Source organism: Conger conger, chromosome 13 (assembly GCF_963514075.1).
Source record: "Conger conger chromosome 13, fConCon1.1, whole genome shotgun sequence".
Taxonomy (NCBI): domain Eukaryota; kingdom Metazoa; phylum Chordata; class Actinopteri; order Anguilliformes; family Congridae; genus Conger; species Conger conger.
In genome coordinates, this window is record NC_083772.1 from 17,005,880 (window position 1) to 17,033,508 (window position 27,629).

Below are 27,629 nucleotides of genomic sequence, written 5' to 3' on the forward strand. Positions count from 1 at the left end.
TGTAATTGGCACATTGCTTTATTCTGAAAACAGACAAAAAAGTTATTTCCCACCACACTGAATTGAAACCATTTATTCACTAAGAATTTTAAGTTCTTATATCTAAACGGAACATTGCACTCACTGAACAGAAAATAATCAGAGTAATTTTGTATTTTTTTTATTTTGTTAAATTGTTGTTTTTAATACAGTGCAATAATAATTCCAAAGGATTGATGGTCATATCAAACTGTCATAACAACATCAAGAACACCTAAAAGAAGCCACGCTTTTTTTTCTTTTTTTTTCGTATTGTGACTGCGAAACGTTCCTGTTGATTGGGGGGTTTCCATGGCATTTGTTAAATGACTCAAGCGATTCTTCTCCTGATGAATGAAATTGTTATATATCCCTGCTGGGTTTGTATACATTCTATAAGGCAGCTTGCCATCTGACCTCATAATGAATTTTACACTTTTTGGGGGGGAGGGGGAGGGGGTGTGATTCATCAAATACATTGTAAACAATTTGAATATTGTGTAAACAGCTTGATCAAGATAAAGGAACTGTTCCTTTCTGTTTTGCTAGTTTGGAATGTGTAGTCCTGGATGTGTCCTGACATTCGTTAGCATACTGTATGAATGCACACTGATGCTAGCTTGGGCCAAATACCTCATATGGGAACTCCCCCAATTTTAGAAAATCATTGCCACACAAAAAAATTAAATCAATTAAATAAAAATTGACGGTCCTCACAATCAATAGGCTTAGAGAAACCTTTTTTTAAATTTCATTTTTAATCCTTTTTTCAGACTTTGTCTTGGTTAGCATTAGCTTCTTCATTGCCTGCCTCTACTTGGGCAGAACTTTCAGTTGGTTTGGATTCATCAGCAACATCTGAAATGGAAGATAGAAGAGAAATGAGAAATTAGAAATGATTAGACTTTGCAGTTTTAATGAACATAAGTCTATGACTGAGGACCAATCACAGCTGCAGTAGGTGTGTCACTCAAAAGGCTAAATGAACTAAATTCATTATGCATGTCTTACTGTATATGTTAGAGAAATGGAAATATGCAACTGTACTGCTGTCCTTTTTACACTTAACATGGCCGCAACATCATTTGGTTGCATTTCATACCTGACATACACTCAGTGATCAATTTATTAGGTGGACTTGTACACCAGCTTGTTTATGCAAATATTGAATCAGCCAATCATGTGACAGCAACTATGCAAATGCAGGTTTAAGGGCCTTGCTCAAGGGCCCAACGGCTGTGCGGATCTTATTGTGGCTACACCAGGAATTGAACCGCCGGTCCCAGTCATGTACCTTAACCACTATGCTACAGGCCACCCCGTACTGCATATAACACTACCCACCACACTCAGTACATCCACCCACTAGGTACAGCACTGCTCACACAGTACAACACCACCCACCCCACTCAAGTACAGCACCACCCACCCCACTCAAGTACAGCACCACCCACGTGTGCCTTGTGTCATCTGATATCCCTGATATTAGAATCTAGATATCTTTTTAGCAATTCCCAAGATCTCCAATCTTTCCTTCCATCCAGACCTCTTATGAGACGTCCCTCCGTGTTATCTCAGACACACTTACTGGTGAACCCCTTTTCCACATTCAGACAGGTGTTCCCGCTGTTCCTGTACTATTGCATTGGATGTATTCCTATGGCAGACACTCTTGTACAAAGTAACTTACAAGGTGTTCTTGAAAACAACACAGAGTAATAAAGATAATTAGAAATACAGAACAGGTAGTAAAACTAAAAAATAATGTCAAGCAAATCAGACCCAGATCTGTCTGTCTAAATATCTTATTTTATTGTATTTGTATGTAATATTTATTTGATAGGGACATTTAAACATAGATTTGTGAAAACACATCCAATAACATTTCAAGCATAAGCAAATTTTCAGTGCTTTTTACACATACAACCCAAATTAGAAATCATAAGTACACATACTATTGGTAAGGATATCATAGAAAATAAAGACCTGCAAAGTACCTGATCATGAATTATTTGTATGACTGGCCGCATTTAAAAAACTTTCAGTTTAAACTTAAAATGTTCAAAATTATGCTCAGTTTTAAACTGCACTGACTCCCTTAATAGAGAATGCTGTCTGACTCTACAGTTCCCCACAGTTGCAAAGATTTCACCATGGAGCTATTTCATGTAGGTATTTAAAAGTGAGTTTGGTGTTAGCAAACATAATGTAAGTTATATAAATGTAAAACATTATGTTTTTTTTAAATGTGAAAATGGTGGAAACATATCGCCTTTTTTACGCAATATCTTTACTGCATGATTGCAGAGCCTTCCTAAAGGTTTAGTAAGACCAAGGTATTTTACCTCTGTCACCTGCTTAACTGATTCATCATTTATCTTAATATCTAGTTAATCTGGTGCGGGCTGTCTCCTGGATGAAAAGTATATAGGCAACATTTTTTTACATTAAATGCCAAATAAGAATTATCTCGCCATTTTACTGTTGATTTTATATGTTCTGTCAACCATACAGTAACTGTGTTGGTAGATTTACCAGACACATATATGACAGTGCCATCCACGTACATCATTAATATATAAACTAAAAAGAAAGGGTCTGAGAATGGATCCCGGTGGAATCCCTATCTCCATAATGTATTGGCCATTGAAGTGCTGTGCCACACAAAAAAATAACGTGCAACACTTAAACTGTTCTCTGCCTTCTCCTTTTAACACACCTCCTCCCTCGAACCACTGAAAGGTTTTTATCATATTTGAATTTCACTCCACAAACACAATGTCCCATTCATCTCCACAGACAGTTACTTTTTCTTTTTTTTTTCATTAAATAATTGATGATTTTTTATTTATTATTCACTTAGTAGTATAAGTAAAAAGTTGTTTGCAACTTTATATCATTAGTAATTATGTTTTTGGGTTCCACTGAGTTCCACAAAGGTGATATACCTGATAATGAGGCATCAAGTCATCCATCAAGTCTGCAAGATAAGACATATCTCGTGTGTGCTGTCAAATTGATTTCAAGTAGCTGTCCTTGTGTTAAACAACAACAGCATTGATCACTTAAATGCATAAATACAGACTATACATACTGAACTGAGCTGTAGAGTGTCTTCTCTCTGTAGACTAAGCGGATTTGTTTTACAGCGGCTGATATCCCCCTTGAGTGAGGTATTCATAAATAACGATTGTCTTCTCATTTACAAAGTGAAGTGAAGTGAAGTGCCACCAGTCGGGCTGGAGTGAGAGTCCTGTCTGTGTGCCCTTTGTTTCCCACTCTGTGTGGACAGAGCTACCATTGCTCATCCCGCTCACATCTGTCGGGGGCCTTTAACACAACGAAACCATTCTGTCTGCCCTCCGAGAAGTATCTTCCAGGCATGTCCTTCTGGAGATGACCCCATCAAAGACAGCACACACCTCCTCAATAACTGGAGACAACCCTCTCAAATACAGCAGACACCTCCTCAATAACTGGATATAACCCACTCAAATACAGCACACACCTCCTCAATAACTGGAGATGGCCCCATCAAAGACTGTACACACCATCTCAATAAATAGAGATACCCCTCTCACATACAGCACATACCTATTCAATAACTGGATATAACCCACTCAAATACAGCACACACTCGCTCAACAACTGGAGATGACCCTCTTGAAGACAGCGCACACTTCCCATCCAAGACATCACTGTCACCTGGTGACTTCACAACATCAGTGCTCAGCCATGCTTGCTGCTTGGTCAGTGCTCATAATAATCCACTTAGTTCGCTCTACAGGCTGTTACACTTAAGCCGTCTTTACACACAGCATACATAACAGGTCATTAGTGGAGCTGACCTGGTATCAATGACTGTATAAAGATTTTAAGCCGGAAAAAAGGCGGGTTAAAAGAAATGGGCTCTGACCTACCCCCTGACCTTAATTAATATTTATTCTGTGTAAAGTAAACCCAAAGAAATGCAGGTGCGTAGCTCACCTAAACATTCCATCAGCTGTCCACCTGTGTTACATGATTCAGATGTTTACCAAAGAGCATGGACTGAAAGCTAAGGGAATAATGCAAACAAAACAGCAAGTTACCTCATACCTCATAATTAATTATCATATGCTCTAGGATAATTATGAAATCAGTGACAGTTCTCCTGAGCAGTGTAAAGAGCAAATAATGGGTACAAATAATTGGTAAAAGGCAATAAAAGAATGTTAGTGTAAATTTTAGTGTAAAAGTTTTTCCCAGCTCTCATCCAGCATTCTTCGCCAGCTTTACAGAAAGGAGGCAATGTGGTCACAGTAAGTCTAACAGTAAGCATCCATAAAAAAGGGAATTCTGCAAACTGAATCACACTGAATTCCATGGTATCACTCCAGAAATGTACCACTCCACCAAAGCGGATATTGCAAGATGAAATTCAACGCTGCAGCACTTCATTTTTTTTCAAATCACTGTATCGATTATATGCCATCACACACTTCACAGTTTTTAGGATGACAAGGAAATCTGACGAGTGGTTTCTAGAAATTATAGGTTTCAATCAACAGCAAAAAGAAAGAACTAAATCAATGTAGTCGTCTGCCTCCATTAATAATTTGCTGAAAGCAGTAGGACTCCTGTCTAGCACCAAGCGATTGGGCGTGGGGTATGGCTTATTCATTCCCTGCTCAGCTCTTGGTGAGATACCTAGTCCCCTCCTCCCACCCACAATGCTGGGAAGCAGAGAGACGACAGCGTGGAATCAAAGATCCCTGCAGCTATTTACAACCTGCCTGGGACTCACTCCTTTAAAGATACTCCTCTCATTCTCCCTTAAAACCTGACAGCTGTCTTTTGTCAGTGGGCAGAGCCAGCTGACCTTTGTTTCCACGTATCTATATTGAAATCCAATGGGTCTGTGCTATAAAACCATTCACTGAATCTGACTGTCGATTGCCATTCATGTCAGAAAAAAGGTCTACCCCCCACCATCTCACAGTGCCAAAATGCACTTACATGTCTTTCTCTGCATTATATCTACCTGAACTCTTCCCTTGTTCACCTCAAAGGTTGCATCTGAAAATATATGCCACTTGTGGTGTACCCATAACTTTTTAGTGACGTAATTTTGAAAGCAGCAAGAAGTGAAAATTAGGGTACACATATCGAGTGTATGCACTTGAGAGCCACCATTTTCAGAAGCGGAAGTGTTGTGGTCCTGATTCTCATAATGAATGGTGCAGTTCCAGAATGTACCAATTTTGCATTACCAGAGCAAAGTTTGTGAGGATGACAGTTTTTCCAATGTTGTAATACAGCATATAGTCAAATTCTTGCTTCTAATTCAGATTCAGGAGTTCCATCAATAATGCCTAGCCAACAAACAAAGTTGGTGGATCTGACAGATCAAATAGCACAGCTGTTTCTAGTTCATGTATTCTTTCTAGATGTTTTATTTGTAAATCTGTTTCCACTTTACCAAAATCATGTGGTCACATTAAAGGGGACTTAAAAGTGTCAACCGCCTCTGCCTTTGTCATGTTAACAGGGAGTGAATTCCAGAGCTTGGAAGGCCTCATACAGAAGGCTATATCACCTTTAGTTTAGGACAGTAAAGGACAGTAATAAGATTCCTCTGTGAGGACCTGAGCAATCTTCCACAACTATAAGGCACTAAACGCTCAAAAATGTAGTGAGGTGCTAGGCCATGCAAAGCTTTAAAAGTAATTAATAAAATGCTAAAAAAGTATTATAAAATGCCCGCCAGTTTGCTGTTTTGCTACGTTTTTTGTGATGTTCCCTAATCATATTTGGTTTTGATCCTGGAGCCAAATAAGATTCATTCTACATTTATTGAGTTTTCCCAATTTGCATTCATTCAGACTATGTGCAATTCTTTATACATAGTGGACTTTCATTGAATTTACACTCACTTATCTGGGAATGTTGTTCCCCAGGTCTGGCAGTTGTGCACACATTAATCAGGTTAATTCACTTATGTTTCCCCTACATTGTATGTTTCTCTGGATAAGTGCATTCACACTATTTATTTCCCAAAATATAAGGTATGAAAAATATTCTCAAAAATATTATACACTTAAAATGCACTCTCATTTTTTGTTATGTTAAGAGTAAAAACATGGGTAAATATTCCGGTTAAATAATTCAGTGTGCAATAAAACAGAAACAAATTCATTTCTCAGGGTTGCCAACTTGCTTTTGTCACAGGATTTAGTACATTTTTAGACTGGATTTCAAGTCTAGTGACAAATATAGCCCTGGGAAATATGCAGCATGAGTAAGTGGAACCGATATTTCCCTCCAACATTTAATTGATTCTACGTATGTTGCTTCAGCACTGCACAAAGCCAAGCACATTGGCACTCTGCAGTGCAATCTGCCCCATGCAGGCTGAGCCCCACCTTCACAATGTAATCATATATGTACTCTTCATCTCGCATCGTAATCTGATGCTTATAGTACATTGGAATCTGTACATCAAGATCCCTTAAGCGATGTGCCAAAAGCTCCCTTGAAACCATTCCAGCTATGCATACATTATAAAACATCACTCATACCCCTTATTCATTCATTCATTATCCTAACCCGCTTATCCTGAACAGGGTCGCAGGGGGGCTGGAGCCTATCCCAGCATACATTGGGCGAAAGGCAGGAATACACCCTGGACAGGTTGCCAGTCCATCACAGGTCACACACATCATTCACTCACACTCTCATAGCTATGGGCAATTTAGGAGGAAACCGGAGTACCCGGAGGAAACCCATGCAGACACAGGGAGAACATGCAAACTCCGCACAGAGAGGCCCCGGCCGACGGGGATTCAAACCCAGGACCTCCTTGCTGTGAGGCGGCAGTGCTACCCACTGCACCATCTGCGCCACCTCATACCCCTTATGCACAGGATATGAACATCACACACCCATCCCCCTACGCACAGACTATAAAAATCACACATCCATCCCCCAATGCACAGACTATAAACATCATACACCCATCCCCGTATGCACAGATTCTAAAGATCACACACCCATCCCCCTATGCACAGGTTATAAACATCACACACCCATTCCCCCTATGCATAGGCTATAAAACATCACACACCCATTCTCTATATGCATAAGCTATAAAACATCACACACCCATTCCCCTATGCATAAGCTATAAAACATCACACACCCATTCCCCTATGCATAAGCTATAAAACATCACACACCCTTCTCCCCTATGCATAAGCTATAAAACATCACACACCCATTCCCCATATGCACAGGCTATAAAACATCACACACCGATATAGTATCCTATAAATGACTATTTAAGTACTTTGTGTTAACAAGACTGGATAAGAGTTCTGTATTATGCCTGATGTTCTTCCATTTTGCCTTGTTATAAGGCTTTAAACATTGTGGAACAGAATTAGGTAAATACTGTTTGATTTAAGTTCCCTGTGTCATCCTGTGTGCTGCACTGTGTGTTGTCCTGTGTGTGGCTCTGTGCGTTGCTCTGTGTGTATCACTGTGTGTTGTCCTGTGTGTGGGTCTGTGCGTTGCTCTGTGTGTGTCACTATGTGTTGTCCTGTGTGTGGCTCTGTGCGTTGCTCTGTGTGCTGCACTGTGTGTTGTCCTGTGTGTGGCTCTGTGCGTTGCTCTGTGTGTGTCACTGTGTGTTGTCCTGTGTGTGGCTCTGTGCGTTGCTCTGTGTGTGTCACTGTGTGTTGTGCTGTGTGTGGCTCTGTGCGTTGCTCTGTGTGTGTCACTATGTGTTGTCCTGTGTGTGGCTCTGTGCATTGCTCTGTGTGCTGCACTGTGTGTTGTCCTGTGTATGGCTCTGTGCGTTGATCTGTGTGTGTCACTGTGCACGGCTGTGTCTCTCGGGTAAGCGGAGCGAGCCTCACCTTTCTCCTCGGGCAGGGCGGACTCCGTCTCTTGGCTCGGGGCCTTGCTGGGCGTGGTGGCGCTGTCAGAGGCGGCAGGCACGTGGGCGGGTTTGGGCTCCTCCTTCGCCTCCTGCTCCGCAGGCTTCGCCGACGGGGCGCTCTCTGGGGCGTCAGCGGCGCCCTCCTCCTTCGCTGGGGGAGTCGTCTCTTTGCTTTCGCTCGCCGCCGCCTTCTCCTCCGCCTCTTTGGGATTTTCTTTAGCGTTGGCGGCCTCCTCCGGCTTGGCCTCGTCTTTTCTGGGTTCGGAGGCCACGGGAGAGGTGGCCGTGGGGGAGGCCGCGGCTGCCGCGGGAGAATTCACCGGCTTCTCCTTTTCCGGGCTTTTGGCGTCATTCGTCCCGGCGCTGCTGTCGTTTGCAGGCTCCGCGGCTGAGTCGGCCACTGGAGAGGCCTTCTCCTTCTTCTCCTCTCCCTCTGGCGCCCCCTCCTGGACGGGAGGACTGTCCTCCTTCTTCTCGTCCTTAAGCTTTTTCCGGATTATATGTCCCCGGAAGCTGGCCTGGATTTTGGTCGCAGCCTTGTGGGCTTTGTCCTCTGGCTTGTTGGCATCCTGCTCGATTTTCAGGTCGGCATCTTCATTCTTCTCCACCTGAGGGAATAGAGTTTAATATCATGAGCCAGGAGAGAAACTGGAGCAAGCCGCAAACCGACACTGATGGTACAAATATTTTTCCTTTTACCGCAAGGTAACTCAATAGCATTGGCACCTACTGAGCTATAACTATGCTGTGACAGTTATGTGATTAACAGCTTAATACTGTGCTAAATTCAAGTTCGGTAATACACAAGACGGCCAGAAGTGCTTTGCAGTTCTTAGGCTGGCAGTCTGCCTGCAAGCCAAAAACAGGTCAACGACACCGTTGAGATTCAATTAAAAGACCTGATCAGATGTGAGCAGCCCCTTTGCCTGGCCGCAGTCCTGCCTGTGCAAATAAAAGGTCAATTCATGGTTATTCCTTCCACCATCCTCTAAGAGTCAGTTTGCTTTTTAATTCAAGGTGGCCTGTAGCGTAGTGGTTAAGGTGAATGACTGGTTAAGGTTTAATCCCCGGTGTAGCCACAATAACATCCACACAGCCTTTGGGCCCTTGGGCAAGGCCCTTAACCCTGCATTGCTCCAGGGGAGGATTGTCTCCTACTTAGTCTAATCAACTGTATGTCACTCTGGATAAGAGCATCTGCCAAATGCCATTAATGTAATGTAATGTAACTGTGTGTCACTCTGGAACATCTTAGCTATCCCCTTTCCTTCTTTCAAAGAACACATCTCGCCTAACCCTGGCAGCAGAGGGTGGGGGGAGTGTCATCGCATTTCTGTCATGCAATGCTGGATATAAACTGCTGGATTCCAAACTCTTCAAAAGAGTGCGAAATCCCCAATAGAGGAAACCCGGGAAATGGGACAGACTTCCTGTTCTCAGGGAAACCAATCAGCACTGATCAGACATAAGCCCCTGTGTAAGCTTGAGAGTCCACATCTTGGGCTTTGAGCCCTTCATTATAACAGATATTCTCCAGAAGGCTGAGACTCGTACAAAGCAATAATCTTCACCAACTGGAGCAGGACCTCCCGGTTGAGCCTGAGGTTGAGACATTGGTTTCAGAGGAAACAATTACCCAGGAGGAAAGAAGCTCAAGAAGAAAGACCAGAATCCTTAAGCATCACTAAAGGACAGCTACTAGACAGGAACTCTACTCCTACACGAGAGCTGCTCTGCGGGACAGGAACTCCTCCCTCAGCCGCACAGCTGGATCTGCATGACTATCTTCAGAAAGAAAGCAGACAGACCACAGCAGCCTCCAAGCACACAAGACTGAAGAGTAACAACAACTCAACCGAAGAGTACAAAAGAACAGCTGTGCTTCAACAAAATTAAATCTTTCCGAGTAATGTTTCTATGTCTTTTACTAATTTTTTGTTAATAAATGTTGTCAGCTACAAATTTTGTTGACAATAAATTTTAATTATTGGGCTCTACTGGTTACAAATTGCAATTAAATGTTTTTGAGTTTACTCCTTAGTTATTATTAATTGTTCATGATAAGTGGCACCCTGGATTGGAGGGTTTCCAGGGAGGAAACAGGCAAGGATAAGTCTCACTGAGTCTTGAATACCAGGGTTTTTTTCCCTCTAAAATGAACATTCACAAATTCTTGTCTCTGATGTACAGTATTCTGTAGCCACCTACCATCAATGTACCAGCGACAATTGAAATAGGATATTCTGTATAAATATGGTGTTTTTATCATTGTGGTGTACATAATTTTGTGGAAGCTACAGAAGCTTGTGTCAGCATTGGCTGAATGCCAAGCCACACACAGAGTACAGGAGGTTAAGAGGGGAGTTTACCTAATTTAGATTTTTGTTTAGGCCAGAGATCAGTCTTAATAATATTGTATAATGAATGATCATAGCAATTGTTCTTGTCCATCTGACATTAGCATACACAGAACAATCTCATGATCTTATTTGAGAGACACAGGGTCAGCTATAGTACATACATCAGCCCTAAGGATGTAATAGCTTCGGTGTTTTATAATGCACTGCACGTGTGTAGTCTGAAATGAGATTATCAGGGCAGTGGGACAGTATGACTGGCCTTCTGAAACACACTTATTGGCATACAGGTAGGCCTGCTCCAAACCTGTTGGTTTATTATACCTCTTCACAACTAATTACTGGGTGAAAAGTTATTTACAGTTGTATTTTCTTGATATCAAAAGCATATTTACTGCACTTAATGAAGTAGCAAATTCAATGCACACAGTTGTGAACGATTTCATGTCAAAACATCATTTTAATATGAAACACAACGCCACTGCTATACCATCGCCACATCCAGCAAGATTGTTGTGTGTTTTTCAAGCCTGCACAATCCAGTTTTCCAGAGGTGTGCACAGGAATCTGCCAGCAGGTGTCAGCTGCTGGTCATTCTCTGAGAGCAGGCTCCTGTGCTGCCTTCTCAGGCTGTCCTCATGCAGTATGTCTCCTTTACAGAAACATCGGCTAGGTGCAACTCATAAACCCATGTGCAAAATAGGCTCATATATTTTGATTTGTATGTTTTAGTGAATGAAACATATAGAAAACATATACATTTGTACATGATTATGGCCCATGTGCAAAAAAAATTAAACATACAAGAAACACATATGGAGTATAGAGAAAACATAAAATACTTATTTTTTTATATATGAATTCACTAGTTATTAAATATATAAAGCATTTAATATAATATTTGTATACAGTATGTCTAATATGTCACTATATATAGAAGGGGCCATAATCATATGAAATGAAATAAAAGAAATATGTATCATTCAGTAGTTAGTAAAATAGTTTCCTCATTTTACACTTCCCTGTGAAATTCCTTTGTAAAAGTTTATGAATGATAAAAGGGAGGCACTGCCTCATTTCTTACAGACACTGTTTGCATATGCAAATGCCAGCAGCCTTCCTCCTGCTTACAAGCCTGATTAACAACGGCCTGACAGCTCAGTGCACAGCAAGGGAAAACTTTGTTTATAAGTGAATAAGTAGCAATTACCAACATGTCGTGTACATAGAAGTTCTCCAAGCACATATTTTGTCTGAAATACAAGCCAAAGAGAGAGATTGGGTTCATAAAAAATATTTGTTTTGGGAGTTCCAGAGGATAACCACTCTCATTACAATTAGCTTTTGGAAGTGGAAATGACTTAAGGATAAAAGATAAAGGTATTTTATCAAAGGCCCACCTTTGAGAAAACACGTCAAATTGTACTGCTATGTTCAATCCACTCCAAACTTATATCCTGGTGTTGTATACGTGGTATGATTGGGAAAATAAATCTGGTTTGCCCAGTGTCAGAAGTACATGTAATCAGAAAAAATAAAATATAAAATAAATTTCTTTGTTTTTTCAGTTTAAATATGTCCTGTGTGTTTACTGAGAGATTAGTAGGATTAGTGTATTTTGGAACAAACATTCTCTTTATTTTAAGCTTTGAACCATCTTTGTACTGTATACAATTTTGGGAATAATTGGGTTCACATGTAAGTCTGGGGGTGATTCTTACAAAGTGGCCACAGGGACAAAAAAACTACTAAACTGTTTTCTCTCTTCTATTTGCAAACGGGGTGTTGGTGGTTCTGGTTTCATTTTGTTTCTGGCTCAGAGTGCAGCCGGGGGGTATTTTGGGAAGGCACGCGCATGCGCTGAAACGCAGGTTTATTTGAGGGAGGGAGTGCGCACCGCAGGAATATGGGACAGCAGGTCCTCCTGCGTTACAGCCGAAACCTTCTCACCCCACGGCCTCAGCCATCTGTCTCCATCACCTGAACCCACGTGAGCACGGAAAGCAGAGCCTTGCTTACTGAATCCTGCCTGCATTCTGGCCTACTTCGTCAATACACAGCCACTGCAAACATAAGGAATAGGACAGCCAAACCAGGACAATACTGGTTTTAAGCTTTTATGTCTTCAACGTTTATACAATACACCAAATGTGCTTAATTGTATTGAAGCACATTTGCATCAATAAGAATTATAATAATTACAGTAATTGTTAATAAACTACACATTTAAGCTGTGCTGTTGCCCAGTGAGAAAGGAAATTTGAGTCTCGTGTGACCATAAGCAGCCCGTTTCTGGAGCAGGAGCTCAAAGCAGGAAGTTCTTAAGCAAATACTATTATGAAAATAAAACTGTGTCACAATATTGCTCTTCAGTTATATTGTATTTCATCAAAACCTTGATTCTCAAAGCAGGCCTTGTTCAAGTCATGGGAAGACTATCCAACAAGTTGAACTATTCACACAAAGACAAATAGTGTATAAAGCATTGATGCTGCATGTAATTTACAATGTAACATATATTACTGTTCTCTGCCTGTTTCCCTCTGGGGATAATACAGACGTATGTTCATTTTTCATTTTAATTCACTTCTCGTTGATTATTGTTCTCTTAACTTAAAAACCAAGGCTTGTGATGATGAAATGCAACACTCGACACACTGATAATCACTGGATTGTTAGAATCACTGGATTCTTAGAATGCTCTAGTAGTATGCACTAAGAAACTCTAAACCTGTAAACTTTAAAAATATATAATAATTGCAAGGAGAATGCAGTCTTGATGTCTCATTTTTAGCTAAACTTCATTAATTCGTTTTACTCTATGTGCAGCTTTGACCCTATATTCAAGAAAACAAATCCAATTCAAAATAATTACTGGAATACTGTGAGTAGGTTGGTTTCCACTGTTACACTGCCCTCCAAGTAGTCTGGATTACTTTTGTGGTTTCGGCGTAATGTGATCTGATTGGTGGTTGCAGATCTTAGCACTTCCTATGGTCTTGTATTGATCATGGGAGCTTAAATTTATCACTACATATGCAGCAAGTTATATTTTAGTTTGTAAATACAGTGAGCTCCAGAATTATTTCCTCCCCTATCTGACAATAGAAAAATCCATAAAAAAACACACAAACATGTCAATGTGAAACATTCATTTAATAAAAAATATTTTTCATTACCACTGCATGTTAAATGGACAAATTGAGTTTTTCAGATGCAGAGAATATATGGCAGAAGTTATCAACTTGTCAATTGTCAAATTCTTCTGGTAAGCATTTTAATGGGCTAAAGCATAATATAAACTGAAATAAATGCCTAGCTAGCTTGTTCACTCCCCTGAAATGAACATGCAGTATTGCTAGCAAGCCTTTTTTAATGAGACTTGTGAACCAGATGCAACTTTTCTAAGACTGTAATGTACCGTTAAATGCAAAAGGAGAATTACACAATTCTTGTTGTTCTAGCTCTGTACTCCAGCACATATAAAAAAAATTTCAAATAAAACAATTAACTTTAGGTTAACTGGCAGACAGTCTGTTTTAATTTAAGGGCATTTACATCCATGCTTAATATTGAAGTACAAATTGAATATTGTTTCATTATGTTGCTTAAAGGGCGACTGATGTGAAACGCATTGCTCTATTTTAATTCAGTTTTTGTTTTCTTTTTTACCAGTGGTAATTACACAATCGTTTGCTTTGTTTACCATGTATTTAACTGGTAAATGCCTAGTACTTTGGTGACTGTAAAAGCAAGCATTACCCAGGTACAAGTTATATTTTGCCTGTAATGGTAATTGATTTTTAACTGCAAGAAAAATATACTTTGGAATATTGTATATTGAAGTTTTGTTTGTTTTATTTTGTTGCTTACAGGGCTATGCATGTGCAAACATAATGCTCTATTGTGTGTGTAAACCAGCTGGTACAAAAAATATTTACTGAAATCAGGGCCCTCTCAATGCTGGGGTAGAGCCTGGGGTGAATGACCCTTGAGGGGCCAAATAGACAATGTTAGCAACGAAGCAGCAAAACCAGCATAACATGGGACCTAGGGAGGGGGAGGTTACCCCGTTTGCCCCCAACCCAAATCCTCTCCTTCCAACCACCTGCCCCCCAAGACACTTCTGACTGAAATATCTCACCAAGACCAGGCCTTTGTGTTTGCTACAGATGCAATTTTCTCCGCAACAGTTAAAGACACCCACATTTTTCTGATGTAACTGGATTCAGTTGTTAAAACTCCTGCAGTTTTTTCCCTGATTTCAGCTTCCAGGCAGACATGTTTTGCTAAAAACAGGCCTGTCTTCATTTCAGCATCTTTAGGATTCTATTATTAAATTATATATAAGCATTACGGGGACTGAGAGCCCAAGGCCACTGTGTTGTATCTCTGCTTTGCTTTACTGCTTTGCACATAAAAGGCAAGAACCCCATTCCAGGTGAAACAAAGACACGTGCATTAGCTATGCCATTACCTACACATGTAGGAGCACTTAAAAGAAACCTCCAACAAATGACCAGTCACTCAACACAGTGGGGTAAGCAGAAACACATTTCAGTGGATGCTGGCTTCTTCAGACAACGGCAGTCAACACAATATTGCATAGAATGATATAAACTTCGCTAAATAATTATTAATTGCAAGAACATTTTTGATTTTCAATATCTGAATAACTGCAAGTAATAATATGAAATACTGTAACCCATAACATATTTAACATTCTGTTTTTAGCTGTTGTAATAGCTTTTACTCTGGAAATCCTATTTTAAATGACTATTATTGACTTTGTATTCACTGTTATTCATTCCATGTACTCCCTATGCCCAACAAAAGTTGGGAATACATCAGTTAATTACTTTATCCATAAAATACTGAATGAATAAAGATTTTTATTTGCTTGGAATATTTGGATTATTGGAATACTTCAAGTAAAACCATTGGGAATAAACATAAACACAGGCCAACAGAAGCTTGCTTGGCCCTTTCATGGCTACAGCTAGGAAATCACATACCACTGGCCAAAATTGTACTTTTGCCTTGATTTTCAGTTCTTATGACCCTAAGGTGGAAGTATTAGGTCAGTTTGACTGAATCCAGTAAACAGGTGGCTTGACTGAATTTCATACACCATTAAAGTGAATAATATCAGTTTGTCACATGTTTGCCCTGTCTAAAAAGCATACACTGTATCATATTTATCAAATGACAACAAGTGTTAATTTTAGCAAAGCACCTGTTCTGTACTGAAAGTGTTTTTGGGCAACAGTGAGTCATTTTTCACATAATGTATTCCACTATTGTAATTCATATACCTGCAGCCTCCTAGCTACAATGTATTTAATTTATTTTTTTGCTAGCAGACTAAACTCTCTCTTACATGAAAATATAATGTGAACATTGCACCACAGATCCAGCCATGGACTTCAGGGTCTGTTAGCATAGAGACTATCCAAGAACCTGCAGTTACGCTGGCTGCATGCCAACCCTAAAGGAACTGGAAGGCCAGACAGGTACCGTACATTAGAGCAGAAAAATGGTGAACCTGGCACTAAGATGACAATCTGGTGAAGTATTTTCCAGACTGCAGGTGGTCTGCTGTCTACGTGACTCGAAGCTCAAATAAATAAATAAAATAAATAGGGTTAATTAAGACCCTTACAAACAGGGTCTGACCATGAGAGTAAGTTGGACATAGTCAAGCTTTCTCACTTACCAAGCAAAGGTTGTTTACTGACATCAAAAAATTACATTTGCCACAATAGACCAAGATAGGTTTTTTTTCTTTTTTGGCACTTTGTGATCCTTTGCTAAGACATTTTTAGCTAATTCAAAAATAGACCTGTATACACCTGAATACACTCAATAAAAGATTCTTAACAAAACAATCCCCCTCTACTCACAAAACCAGCAACAAAAGACATGAATTAATCCATAAATGTCATGTAATTTAATTTGTAATCAGAAATAAGATTGATAATAATGATCGGAGTTCGATAAATCCTAGATTACAGATGCAGTCCTATAAACGATATATTGATTTTGTATGCCCCTCTGGGTTGAACACCTTTTCTTTTTGTCAAGCATTATGGTAGAGCTATATTGTGAGTGACAGATTGACTGGTATGAATTAGCTACTTTTGAAAGAGAGGTGAGAGCAGGAACTTAGCAAACTATAGCAACTAACTAAATACAAACACAAGTAACATTAGTTAAATAGCTAGCTAATGGCTTGTGTGGAAAGTAACTATCAAACTAAGCAGATGTTTTATGAATGATATCAGACCACAGGTTTCTTGCTCATTGCTATCCCAGCTATCACACAGTAGTCTGCGATACTATGCTACAAAGCTACCAAAAGCTGGCCACAATCATTTTGGGGGTGTAGGTGAGATTGAGAACAACTAACGTTTGTTATCTTCTTTGGAAATACCAGGCGCACACAGCAGCCACTTTCAGTTCAGGAGGCTTAGAACTTCAGCCTCCTCTTCAACAAATTAAATACATGCTCAATTGGATTTTTGCATATGCAGTGATGTAATTGGGTAATTGTCTTGCTGCAGGATGAAGCAGCAACCAATAAGGGTTGAGGATTTTCTTTGTACATAGCCCGACAAAATTTGTCTGTGTACTTCTGAATTCATCCTACTGCCACCATCCTCTGTTACATCTTCAATAAAGACAAGTGAACCTGTCCCAACAGCAGCCATACGTGCCCAAGCCATGACACTACCTCTTCCATATTCCACAGAAGGGGAAGGGGTGCTTTGGATCATGGGCTGTTCCCTTATCCATACTTTTGGCTTTCCACAGCATTGGTGGAAGTTTTATTTTGGTCTCATTTGTCCATAAAACATTGTTCCAGAACTGTTTTGCCCCATCTCATATTTTTTGATGAATTCTAATCTGGCCTATTGATTCAGATGCTGGGAACGAGAGTTTTGCATCTTGCAGTATAGCCTCTCGAAAGTCTTCTGCGTACAGTGGCTTGTGCTATTTACACCCCTACCCTCTGGGGACTGCTAGTGATGTCACAGACTCTTGTTTTAGAGTTTTTCTTCACAGCTCTCAGGATTCAACTGTCATCAACTGCAGTTTTCTTCCTTGTACGGAAGAAACCTGTACGGTGTTTCTTTTTGAGTCCACCAGTGATTTATTTCATTTTAAAGACTTTTCAAACTGCTGTACTGCTTGATACAGTTTCTCTTAATGCATTATTCTGTTCTGTCAGATTTTTTTATTTGTTTTTCAGCTATAGTTATCTGGTCTTCTGAATGGTGTATGAAAACAAAGGCACTCACTGCTCTTTTATTATGAACAATCAATGTAAAAGGGAACACCTGAACAAGTTAACACCTCTCCGTCATCTGTTACATTCATTCTTCACAGCTGGAAATAATGGGACTGAACACAATAACAGCCATTTCTGTAAAATGGTAAAACATACACTCACCGAGCACTTTATTAGGAACATTTGTACTTTATTACACCTACTTATTAATGCGATTATCTAATCAGCCAATTGTGTTGCAGCAGTGCAATGCATACAATAATGTAGATACAGGCCAGGAGCTTCAGTTAATGTTCACAACAATGTTATATAAGTGACTTGGAGTGGACCGTGGAATGATTGTTGGTGGCAGACAGGGTGGTTTGAGTATCTCAGAAACTGCTGACCTCCTGGGATTGTCACACACACTAGTCTCTAGAGTTTGCAAAGAATGGTGCAAAATAAATAAATAAATCCAGTGAGCAGCAGTTCTGCAGACAGAAATGCCTTGTTAATGAAAGACATCAGAGGGGAATGGCCAGACTGGTCAAAGTTGACAGGAAGGTGACAGTAACACAAATAACCACACATTACAACAGTGGTATGCAGGAGAGCATCACTGAACACACAACGCATCATAACTTATATAACATCATAACAACATAACATAAGTGGATAGGCTACACCAGTAGAAGACTAAAAAATAAGCCTAATAAAGTGCTCACTGAATATATATATATATATATATATATATATATATATATATATATATATATATATATATATATAAATGTGTGTGTGTGTGTGTGTGTGTGTGTGTATCAGATGACTTTCGAGGGAAAAAAACTTTATGCTTTCTTATAGATCAATAGTTTGATGAGCAGCAGTCAAGCATAGTGGAAGCACTTAGTATGTGAGGTCAGAAGGGTCTTCTTTGATTGTACATTTTCAACAATTATCATATTATACCTCTCCAGTCATCCAAGTTAATAAGTCAATTGCCACTTAACAATGATTGACAGCAATGGTCCCTCACTGGCACATGCTGGATTTAGTGCGGTTATTAGAAACTTTGACATAAGTAGTTTTATAGCATTGTGCCTTATTGCTGTTTGTTGGAAATAGCCTACATACAAACATTTAAGTGATATCACCTTCACAAAAAATTATGAATAGAAGGGTAGCTGTAATAATTAAATGCATTACAGCTGGACTAGGCAAGTGAAATAAGTAAATGCACTAAAATATGTATATAAAGTTTGAAACTACTCTGAATGTTTTGATTCATTGGCCGTTTATTGTTTGTGCACTGTTCAGCCTCTGTTTGTTTTTAGTTTTTTTGGTGGTTCAACCGTACTGTACAGTTCATGTATCGTTCATGTATTTTATAACAGTTGCAGTTGCAGTAACTTCGCGAACTATAGGCTAGTTGCTAATTATAACTGAATACAAAAATGAATAATGTCAGTTAAATTGCTAGCTAAATGTGTGGAAATGGATTACTAAAGCTGATGGTTTTTTAATCATACTTGACTGCAGTTTTCTTCGCTCTTTGCTATCACGGCTATCACATGATAGTCTGCAATGGAGCTACAAAGCTGTGAAGTGAAGCAAAAACATGAATCCTGCATCCTATGTCTTTAAATAACCTGGGTGCACACACAACAGCTATATTTGGAGCGACTGTGATTTTTTTATCACCACTTTGTTGCAAGTGACATTACTGATGGATGGCTTCTATGTGACAGTGTATCTGTATAATATTACAGTTTTACAGTACAATATACAATTATTATTCATATACTTTATTCAGTTGAATGAACCATTCAATTTATTCTTACCAGGCAATATGTGAAGCAGCTCTTTTGCCAGTATTGTGTTAATTTAAAAAAATTATCAACGATCTTGTCTTTCTATACCTCAGTTCAAAATGGGAAGCTCTCCATTCTGTTCCATGGCACTTAAATATGGGATACAGAGTCACATTTCTATGAATTGCTTACGGTGATGGTGAGCTACTGAACTTTTTATTGGCGATGATGCACGTGGCTTTTAGTCACAGCAGGCAATTTTAGGCTGCATGAAGCATTTTTTTCCACAGCAACTGAGACTATTTTTTTCCCGTTACCATTGTGTTAATACATTTGTTTCATAACTAAAAATAAATTGTCCAACACTACATCATATTAGCCATGGTACAAGCGGGATAATACCCTACGAAGGAGTCAGTTATGAGGAAATAACTGTCCTTCAGAACCACCCTGTCGACAGTTATTTGTTCATGGGGTCTTATCCCTTACCTATTATCTGACCAGTGCGACGGTGATTAAAAGTAGATTTTCTTTGGATTGTCAAAACGATTACATGTGATTGTACTGGGTCCTGACAACCTGGAGACAACACCATTGACCTCCATTCATACTGTGAGCAACTGTTGTCTGCCTAATAAAGTACCAGTGAGGATGTTATATAACACAAAGCAGCCACAAGGAATATCCAGGTCATCTGAGGGCAGCATTGTATTGTATTGTATAGTATTATGCAAACATCTTAAACACATTTCCAGTAGCCTACTACAAAACTTACTATGGTTGTATAATTCGGATCAATATGATTACCATCCATTATGTATGTTTTATATTGTTGATACAAATACACAATTATAATCTTTCATATTCTAATCTTGATATTTTTGTGCATGTTTATCTGTGTCCCTTTATGTGTCATAGACAGGAGGGTGCATGCTTGTGCAGTAGCCTATACGCACATTTCCAGCCTCATATTACGCTGTTAAATGCTTTTAGAAATATGTTCATTTTTTGATGCATTACAAATGCTATTGGATATAATGCTGCTTTTATCTCTTCATCTTTCATTTTTAGTGGCAAAAACTCACATATTTCTCTCCTTCATTTTACATTGTAAAATACAACTGTGAGTGGTGCTACTCTAAATGTGATTAACAATGGCTGAAAGCATTGTTTATTTTCTGTCAAAATGTCTGTCAATCAACCACTTGGAGGGGGAATAATTGGGTTCCTGCATCACTTTATAGGCATACTATGCAGGGTTTTCACCTTGAAAATATAATAAAACAAACATGCTCAGTCATTATTATGAAACTCTGGCAGCCAGTGTCTGTGTTTACTTCTGCCAAATACCTTGCTTGTCTACTTGTATTTGTTATTCTAAAAACTGTCTGGGATATTTCTGGGCGTGGCCCTTTTTTCTTTCTGTGCTGTATCTGAAAACCATGTGTCCAATACACTGAACTCACACGCTCTATCTGTGCTCCAATAGATAGCAAAGGAGATGTGTATGAATGGGCTACTACAGTGGTGATCTGGGTTTGAAAGAGATAGCCTTGTGGCTAACCATTAAGCAAGTGGCTGGCCAGCGTTCAGTAACATTAGGTAGCTCTGTTATTAGCTAACTAAATTCAGTTTTGTACATCCGCTGGCTGGTTCCCGCTGCGGAGTACTACCGCTTATATTTTTGGGAGATTCAACCAGCTTATTTCCTCTCCTGGGCAGGGAGCTCATGCCTAAATCCAAAAGACTCCTGGACTTTTGCAATGTTTCCTTCCAGGCAGGTTAGAACAGACTGGTGTTAGCAGCAGTGGCTACCTTTTGTTCATTAACATTTAGCTAAAGTTAGCTACCCTGTAACTTTTTGCTATTGGAGGTCAGTCTAGCATTTTGCCATACTTTTGCTGCTATTACTGCATTTTTGAAAGAGGCCCAATTGTAGTAACCTAGCTAGTTATTAACTATAATTAAATACAAACACAATCAGTTAAATAGCTAGCTAAATGGCTTGTGTGGAAAGCAACTACTGAAGCAGATTTTTTACGAATCATATTAGACCGTGTTTTTCTTAGCTCATTGCTATCACAGCTACCGCACAAGATAGTCTGCAAAGGTGCTACAAAGCTACCAACAGCTAGCCAGAATCATCTTGGGGGTGTAGGTGGGGTTCAGAATGGGGGGCGAATACATTTTTGTGTGTTAACACAGGAGGGAACAAGGAAATAAATAATGCATAGTATGCCTTTAAAAAACCTGTGAGCCTTTAAAATGCTTCATTTGATGAACCTAAAATGTTACATACATTTTTAGTATCTAAATGTTACATTTGTTTGAATTAATTAACATTTTAAGTGCTCTTCTTTTTATGCCTTATGCACCATCAAATGCTCTGCAGGACTATTTATCCAGAGGGGTTCCTCAACACCACTCAACACCACTCAACACAGACAGCCTTTGTTTCCACTCCAGTGTGAGGAAGGTCAAAGGGCACCAGAGTGACAGGTCAGCCAATTGAAATTGTTCATATTTCATCTCTGTGCACAGTGACACACACCACACACAATCTGAAGGCTCTCCCAAGAATTTCTTCCAACAGGCTACACAACCTTAAAGGACACTGCACTCACGCCAATCATCCTAACATGCTCAGCACTCAAATGTATTAAAGTATTTTAAATGGGATTTTACACAGACTAGGTCACACAAATATGGGCACATTATTTGCTAGAATATTTAAAATAATTGTGCTGGCTAATTATCTATGCACCTCAAAATCAGACCAAGCTTTTCCACTTTGTTCAAGCCCACGTAAATTGGCCGGCCGGCTGTCTGCCAGCCATGTAAGACATTGCAACTGTTCATCAGCCCAGTTTCATTCTAATGTTCTGATCTGGAATTGGACTTGAAGCAAAGGTGTTGCATGACTTCTTACAAAACTTCCAGACTACCGAGCAGTGGCCGCCAAGTCTCATAGAACAGACCATGGGATTAGAATCAGTTTGTGCATTCAGGCAATTACCACAGGGGCAATTCTGATTGCTTTATGCATTCTTTTTCTGTAATTACATTTTGTCCCTTGCTATTATTCTGTTTGCATAATTCTACACAGATCAATGTATACATTTACATTTCTTGTATACCCAGGCTATTTCGTACTCTATGAAACATTGCAACAGCTCTAGTGTTTTATAAATAAGATCATAAGATCTCGTTTTCACTCCTATCAGAAAAGTTCCTGGACTGAAACAGTTGTGGATTACAGTCAGCACAGATGGCAGTACAGGCGGGCTTCCAGCCCTGGAGTGAGAGAAGACTGGCTGGAACCAAATATCTTGTTAGTTACCTTGCTGTGTCTATGTTTGCATTTGCTTCAAGTGGTGGCGTGTTAAAAAAGCTATCACATATATCAAAAAAAAAGAAAAAAAAAAAGAATCAGATTAATTCAATTTCACTAAATGCATTTCCAAGGGAAATTATATGTAAAGCAATACATGTTAAAATTTAGATATGTTCCTTGACCATTCCACAAATAGGATGTGAAGACTTCGGTGTAAGAGTCTTGCAAAAATGCTGAAACAGGCTAAGGCGAGGAGTTCATTTTATGACCCACGGAATTTATGGCATTGATGGATCTTACCCCTGTCGCATATATATTAGTTTCCCTAGATTGGATTTTCGAGAGGTGTTGAAAGCGTTTTCTCATCCGATCCTCATAAAGAGAAACAAATTTGATCCCCAGCAGAGATGACTGTGGACAATTCATGATTCATTCATGAATGGCGAGATTGGAGAATCCAGCAGAATATTCAGTGCAGGATAATAAACCCTCTAAGGGCCTTAAATATGAGGACATACACTGTAACAGTGCCGCCTGTACCAGCCCCGAAATGTCCGAGTGGGAATTGTGTGGAAGAGCATACGGCACAAAATTTGGGAATACGGGAATACGGCACTGAAGAGGGAACTGTAGGCGTCATTGCATATTCCGGCTACCTTAATGCTAGAGAGGCGTTTCCCAACATCAAAAACCAGGTCACATCACGGCAGGCCAAGTATCTTTATTCATGAGGCAGCTACAGTGTTCTGTCCTAAGTTAGTTTGAGTGATGACATTTTATAGTCCAATTGATTTACTGACAGATGCGTCTGAGCAGAGACCTCCCCCCTCCCCTTGAAAACTAATGAGACGTTACATAAACGGATGAATCAGAAGAATCTTAGAAGTTTCAAGTCACGTTGAAATTAATAAAAATTTAAATATTTTATAAGCAGGTATTGCTTTCGTATTTGAATAGAGGCTTGCAAGCTTTCCCGTGTCAATTGTAAAGCAAGACAGACTGGAGATGAACTTATATTCATTTAAAACTTGAATTCCAGAAAGCAGGTACATTTTTCATGAATATATTAGCATGTGTAAGCATACAGTGTACTGCTGTCATGCAATGCCTCAGAGGTAACATAATGCAATGAGATCATCTGCTATCTTGGTGATGATCTCATTGGCACAAGTATGACTACATGTTCCACTTAACCCTAAATGTGCCAAACCATCTTTTATATACATGTCTAAAATACATGCTAAATGATTTTCAATGACAAACTTTAAGAACATTTTTCTTATATAGGACAAAAATCACTATCCGGCAAAATTCAGGATTTATTGGAAAATGCTAATATTGTTTCAATTAACCTTTGGATGAGATGAACGCCATGCATTTTATGACTCAGACTTCCAACAACTGAATCCATAATGACTGTAAACTTCAGGTACAGAATGTAACATGGAAATAAATCATTAATATTTCCCTTTACCCTCACAAAGGGTTGACCATAAGCAGAACACATTCCACTTAAACAGTCTTCCTTGTGGGTTCAATATTTCCTAGAAGGCTATTAGATCACCCCCCCCCCCCCCTCCATCCCACCACAACCGCCAATATCCCTTGCTCCTTTGTCATCCCAGTGGGGGGGGTGGAACCACACCCTTGCTGTGGTGGATGGCTCTTGGTGTCATAAATGGATTTTTAAAGTCACCCTGCCCTCTAATGATCTACTGATGCCTTGCTGTAGGGCTTCATGGAAGACAGAGAGCACAAACTAGAATAGGAGAATAAGAGAGATAGACGAAAGCAGTTGTATATTTGCTTTAGTTACCTTTACATATGTCTGATACATTTTCACATGCCACAAATTGGGCTGTTTTAAAAGAAAAGGCCTATCTGCAGGTGTCTGAAATAAAAGGCGATTACCACGGGTTCTCTTGTCATTCTAATCGACACTATTGGCTTGTCAATCATGCAGCACTCTCCGGATTTATAAAGGCAGTAAAGGTACCCGTTTCCGTTTGATGATTATTTCTTTAGGGCTGCTGGTTTTGGGACTGAGTCACTGGCAGGGGCGTGGAGCTCTTCCGCGCTGCAATAAGGTGTGTGAGAATAATGGACGGTTTCTTTTTTTAATGTCTTTTTTTCGCGCGGTGACGGACGGGCGTTAACGCACGGTTTTCCCCGGGCCGGGAGTGACAGCAGGGCGGTCAGAAGGAGAGGCAGGAGAGGCAGGAGCAGTCTGCCGCTCGACCAGACCATGCCTGCGCTATAATGCGCTGATGCTGCTGCTACTGCCCACTCCCTCTGCGCCACACCCTTCCCCAGCTCTCTCCTCCGCAGCACAGGTGGAGACCTCAACGCGCTGCCTGCTCTCTCCTCTCCTCTCTTCTCCTCTACACCACGTCCCTGTCCGCTTCCTTTTCTCTTCCCTTTTTCTTTTAAAATACAGCAGCGGCAGATTTTAGCCATGTGCCAGGAATACTGCTGACTTCATTCCAATAATTAAATCTGTCTGCTCTTCCCCGAACAAAGGCAGCGTAGCATTGCTTCAGACGTCTGCAGATTCACCTTACTTCAGCCTCCCAGTCAGTGCTTATGTACTGCTCTACTTTCGTATCACCGGCTATAGTGCCGTATGCCTTAATGAATCCGCCCTGAAGCAGCGGCCATGCTAACACTTAGGCACTTATGGAAATGCTCCCCTCACCCGCCCTCCTTCAAAAGCACAGTGTTTCCTAGCCTAGCGTACACGGCTGGAAGGTTTGGCATAAGTGCTGAACAGTGGAGCAGAGAGTCTGGCCGTGTTCTGTGCGGATATGGTATTCACCGCCGCACGCAGTGCCAGGAGAGAGAGAGAGAGAGAGAGAGAGGGAAAGAGAGAGAGACAGAGAGAGAGAAAGATGCCTCACCCAGCCCTAGTACAGCAGCACCGCTAAAATGACTCATACTAGCTGACATTTAAACAGCAAACTGAAGATGCTGAAATCCTGTGCTGTACAGGCGTGTGGCTGGCTACCCCACACCCTGGAATACTAATGCAGCTCAGGGCTAACACGCTCACCAGTAAAAGAAGGAGAAACACCAAATGCTAACATGTAGCGCAGGGCGAGCTTTGCGTGCAAATTAGGGCCTGTTTCTCCAAAACACGGATCTCAGATATCGCCCGGAATAATCACACGCTAAGTGCTCTCAAATTGCGTGTTTTTTTTTATTTTAAAGAACTCTTCTCTTCTTTTTAAACACGCTCATTCACTAATTCCTCAGACCCGCCCTCATTCACACAGCACCTCTCCTTTCTCAAGTGTTATGACATCTTTCTTGTGTTGGGTAATGATAGAGGTAAACGCAAGAGTGTGTGCTTCTAAAACAAGTGTAGACAGAATGAAGTTATCCCAGATGACAAGGCCCATTTCTTAACCTGAAGAAATAATAACCCCTTCAAGGCACTAATTCATTTCTTCCTTGTGTTCTCCCCGGAGACCAAAGCCTCACAATTTGCCAGAGGAGTTTCAATTTCATCTGATTTCTCTTTCTCTCTCTCTCCCTCCCTCTCTCTCCCTCTCCTTTTTCTCCTAAAAGTCTTCAACCCTACAACTGGAACCTCCATTGTAAAAAAAAAAAGCAATCTTTACATTAGCACAGGTCTTGTTCATCGGGCAGCTTTGGTGGCGGTAAGCATGGCGATTAGGAACCGATCGATGGTGTTACAAGTGTTCAATCACATTAACGTGCAATTTGTGTAGAGCATCGCCTCTCCATGTACCCAGGGTGAAATACCTGATAGATTTTAACAGTAACCCAGTGTCAGAAATACTGTCCAGGAAATCAGGATTCACACAAAGGATTATCCATGCTTCTAGCAAACAGGAAAATGCATAAATGCAAATTTTCAAATAGCTACTCATTTACATTGTTGCTAATATCAAAGAGGTAAAGGCTATGAAGACTCTTTTTACCAGCTGCCTGCCAATGTGGTGGTCCATTCATTCTCTCAATCTTATTAGTGAGGTGTGTCAGTGTTAATACGCCCACTAGAAGCCAAAGTGGGAGAAAAAAAGTCTACACGGTTCTCAAATCTCATTTAAGCACATCAATACACAATGATAATGAGAACATTTCAAAAGAATTCCCTTAAAAAGAGATATATTTTTAAACATGCAGTAAAAAAGATTTTTTTAAATAACATCTGAGAAATGGTAAGGGTGAATTGTGAAGGCAGTTTACCGGTTTGGCTCTCCTGATGCAGCACAGCATGATTGTAGTATCCTTTTTCTTTTCCCTTCCTTTTCTCCTTCTTCCCTTTTCTCCTCACTCTGTTCTCTCGCTCTCACTCTCTCGCTCTCACGCTCTCTCTCTCTCTCTCTCTCTCTCTCTCTCTCTCCGTTCTCGCGCGCACACACACCCTGGCTGTATCAGTGGCTCAGTCTGCTAATGCTTTAACTCATCACAATTTGCACCGTCTTGCAGTCTGCCTGGCCGCTCCTCACTGTGACTTACTGGCTTACAATGACTACAATCCCACCCTCCGACCCCCTCCCCCTCTCCCCTCCACCTCCCCCTCCTCCGTCCCACCCATCCTCCCCTCCTCCAGCTCTGCCAGCACCCAGGTTTTCCGTCAGCGAGGAGAGCCGCGTGCCGCGTCGCGACCCCACCCTGTCTTGCTCCCCTTATGAATGATTGAAAAACCTCCCAATCTGGCTACAAATAATGCCCATTTTGCGAGCTTGCCTTTTCTTTTGCTTTTTTTGCGTGGCTGATGCTGTTGTTATAAAGGCTGGGCAGTGTACCTGCTGAATAAATCCTATTTCAAGGGAAGGCTTTTCCTGTGAAGAAACACTATTTTGGAAAAGCAGTTGCAGAAATTGATTAGAACTGGTAGGTTTTTTTTTTTACTTTTCTTTTTCAAAGGAGCAATAAAAATGCTTGCGCA

At 40.3% G+C, this 27,629-nt stretch overlaps 1 protein-coding gene across 1 annotated transcript; it reads right to left on the reverse strand.

Annotated features, from left to right (window-relative positions):
- On the reverse strand, nucleotides 1-27,223 carry gap43 (growth associated protein 43). The gene is made up of 3 exons (XM_061218058.1): nucleotides 26,924-27,223; nucleotides 7,917-8,547; nucleotides 1-876 (listed from the first exon to the last, which is right to left on the reverse strand). The coding sequence occupies exons 1-3, from the start codon at nucleotides 26,951-26,953 to the stop codon at nucleotides 788-790; spliced, it is 750 nt and encodes a 249-aa protein (XP_061074042.1). The 5' UTR covers nucleotides 26,954-27,223; the 3' UTR covers nucleotides 1-787.
- Nucleotides 27,224-27,629: the final 406 nt, after the last annotated feature.

Bases quoted from the DNA above. Each gene is read 5' to 3' on its own strand.
- gap43 (XM_061218058.1), bottom strand. From the start codon at position 26,953: ATGCTGTGCTGCATCAGGAGAGCCAAACCG. The intron at 8,548-26,923 runs GTAAACTGCCTT...CTATTCCCTCAG, and splicing joins GCATCAGGAGAGCCAAACCG to GTGGAGAAGAATGAAGATGC. The intron at 877-7,916 runs GTGAGGCTCGCT...CTTCCATTTCAG, and splicing joins CGCCCTGCCCGAGGAGAAAG to ATGTTGCTGATGAATCCAAA.